At 31.4% G+C, this 2725-nt stretch overlaps 1 protein-coding gene across 1 annotated transcript; it reads left to right on the top strand.

Annotated features, from left to right (window-relative positions):
* The first annotated feature begins 715 nt into the window (after window positions 1-715).
* LOC100803687 (probable 6-phosphogluconolactonase 4, chloroplastic) lies at window positions 716-2725 on the top strand. The gene is made up of 3 exons (XM_003544084.5): window positions 716-1141; window positions 1300-1435; window positions 1977-2725. The coding sequence occupies exons 1-3, from the start codon at window positions 789-791 to the stop codon at window positions 2445-2447; spliced, it is 960 nt and encodes a 319-aa protein (XP_003544132.1). The 5' UTR covers window positions 716-788; the 3' UTR covers window positions 2448-2725.

Below are 2725 nucleotides of genomic sequence, written 5' to 3' on the forward strand. Positions count from 1 at the left end.
AATTCCAACCTGTCATAATAAAGTTTGATTTTAACATTTTCTTAAAAATGCCAAAGTCTAATTTTTACTGTAGTATTATTCCTCTTATAATAATGTTATAAAAAGAGAAACGCGCGTTAGCATTTCACTTTCTAATATGTCGTTTTGGATATAGTACTTTAATATTATTGACTAAATTATTTTAGAAATTATAAAGTTTTATAAGTTTCTTTTCCTATTTAATTAATATTTATAATTTATAATAAATTTTAACTAATATTAGAGTATCATAGTATTATTAAAAGGAGTGTGTCAAAAAATATATGGTGTGACTACTAATCATTAGATCAACTAACGTGAAATTATTTTTAGATCTTGAATTCAAGTTATCTATATGATTGTCTTAAAAACCTTTAGAGAGAAAGTTTTGTCATCCATAAATTCTATTCCGTTAGAACAAAATAATCTCTAATAAATAATAATGTGATCTAAAAAAAGAAAGAAAATATATATTGTAAGTAAATCATGAATAAAATAAAATAAATTCAAATAAAGTATAATACTGGTAACTTCAAAGTTTTCCGTATATTTTATCCATAGTTTACTTTTACGATTTTGCTTACCTTTTTCTTTGTGATTGCTTCAAAAACTTGCATGAGGATCCACACCTTGCTTCCTATAGTAATAAAAGAATCTAAACTATTTGCCATAAATAAGGAGACCAACATCCCAGTGTAATTCAGGTCACGCAATTTGCATATCGATCAACTCACTGCTTCTAACTATATTATATCAACCTATCAACAACAATGGCCACTTCCACAATTTTCTCCCTGTCATGCACTCCCAAAAGCACATTGCTTTCCAAACCAAAGCAACACACACTATCCCCTTCCATGTCATTGCTGTCACCGGAAGTGGTACAAAAAAGCCTCTACCAGCCTCTAAGAAACAATGTATCTCCAATTTCTATGAAGCCTAAGAGAAATCATGTGGGTGGCTTAGTGAAGGCATCAATGAATAACAAGAACGTGGAGGTATTCTCCAAGGAACATCTTGCTGTGTCTCTGGCCAAATATGTTGCTGATCTATCCAATAAATTCATCAAAGAAAGAGGATACTTCGCTATCGCTCTTTCCGCTGGGTCTATCAAGTACCTCAGGTAACATTTACTTTTTATTCTATCATCTTACTCTACCAATAAGGATTGATAGCAAATAGAATAATGTTTCCCTTTTTAAATACCAGATAGAATGTGGGATTTAAGGATTGTTATTTGGGAAAAAGTTTTGCAATAAAATATTGATGTTAAAATTTCAGGAAGCTAGTGGAACCTCACTATTCTAACACTATCCAATGGTCTAAGTGGCATATATTTTGGGTAGATGAGAAAGTGGTGCCAAAGACTCACGTGGATAGCAACTACAAGCTTGCTTACGATGGATTTATCTCCAAGGTACACATATATATTATATCCTGCTAAGATTTTATGTAATTTTGATAGAATAAAGGGTAAATCATCATTTTAGTTTCTAAATATGCAAATTGTTGATAATTTAATCCTTAAGAAAAAGAAAATTCTGATTTATCTTCTGAATGTATAAAAAATATAACAATTACATCTTATATATAATTTAATGATAAATTAATTCTTAAACTTTATAACTTAATGTTAAATTGATTTTTAAAAAATAATATATCTTAATGACAATATTTATGAATATTATAATTTAATGACAAATGATCCCACAAATTTAACGACAAGATAAAATTATTGTATTTACATAGTGATTAAATCAAAATTTTAATTCTTTAGTAATTAAATAGTCGTCGATTTAAAATTGATCATCTAACACGCAATAAATGCTTTCTTTTGCAACAAATGTATTTTTTTTCCTTTTGTTTTCTTAATCAATGTCCAAAGCCAGACTAACTTGAGGATATCTTTTTCCAAAGATTAATTTATTGAAGCTTGGTCTCAATTTTCTCTTTGGCAGGTGCCAATTCCTCCATACAATGTCAACACAATTGATGATGCCTTGCCAGCTGATGGAGCAGCTGATGTTTATGAGACAACTCTCAAACGCTTGGTTGCAAGTAATGTGGTCGCAAAATCACTAGCCACAGGATTTCCAAAATTTGATCTTGTGTTGTTAGACATGGGTCCTGATGGGCATGTGGCATCTCTGTTCCCAGAGCACCCTACACTGAATGAGACCAAAAAATGGGTTACCTTTCTCAAGAATGCACCCACCGCACCACCAGAGAGGATCACCTTTACCTTGCCAGTGATCAATGCTTCTTCAAACATAGCAATGGTGGTGACTGGTGCTGGTAAAGCAGATGCAGTCTACTCTGCACTGGAGGAAGCTCCTAGTGATTATAAGCTCCCTGCTCAATTGGTTTCACCTAGAGAAGGAGAGTTGAAATGGTTCTTAGACAAGGGAGCTGCATCAAGGTTATGGTAGATCCAATGCAGTAATAATTAATGGACTTCTATATGATAGTAGTTGCAAAAGAGAAAATAAGGCATCAAGATTTGACTGCTAGCCATGATTAGTTCATACTAATGCAAATTTTCCACATATATGCTGTTTGGTTTACATAAGATTCTAAGAAGTTTAGAATATTGGGCTTTTCTTCTTTTTGAATGTTGATGGATACTGTTTATGTATCCTATAAAAAGACATAGTTTGTATTTTGGATTTCCAAAGATATGATTCAATACAATAATTGTATTTATTTA

This window comes from Glycine max, chromosome 14, assembly GCF_000004515.6.
Source record: "Glycine max cultivar Williams 82 chromosome 14, Glycine_max_v4.0, whole genome shotgun sequence".
In the NCBI taxonomy this organism is placed as follows: Eukaryota; Viridiplantae; Streptophyta; class Magnoliopsida; order Fabales; family Fabaceae; genus Glycine; species Glycine max.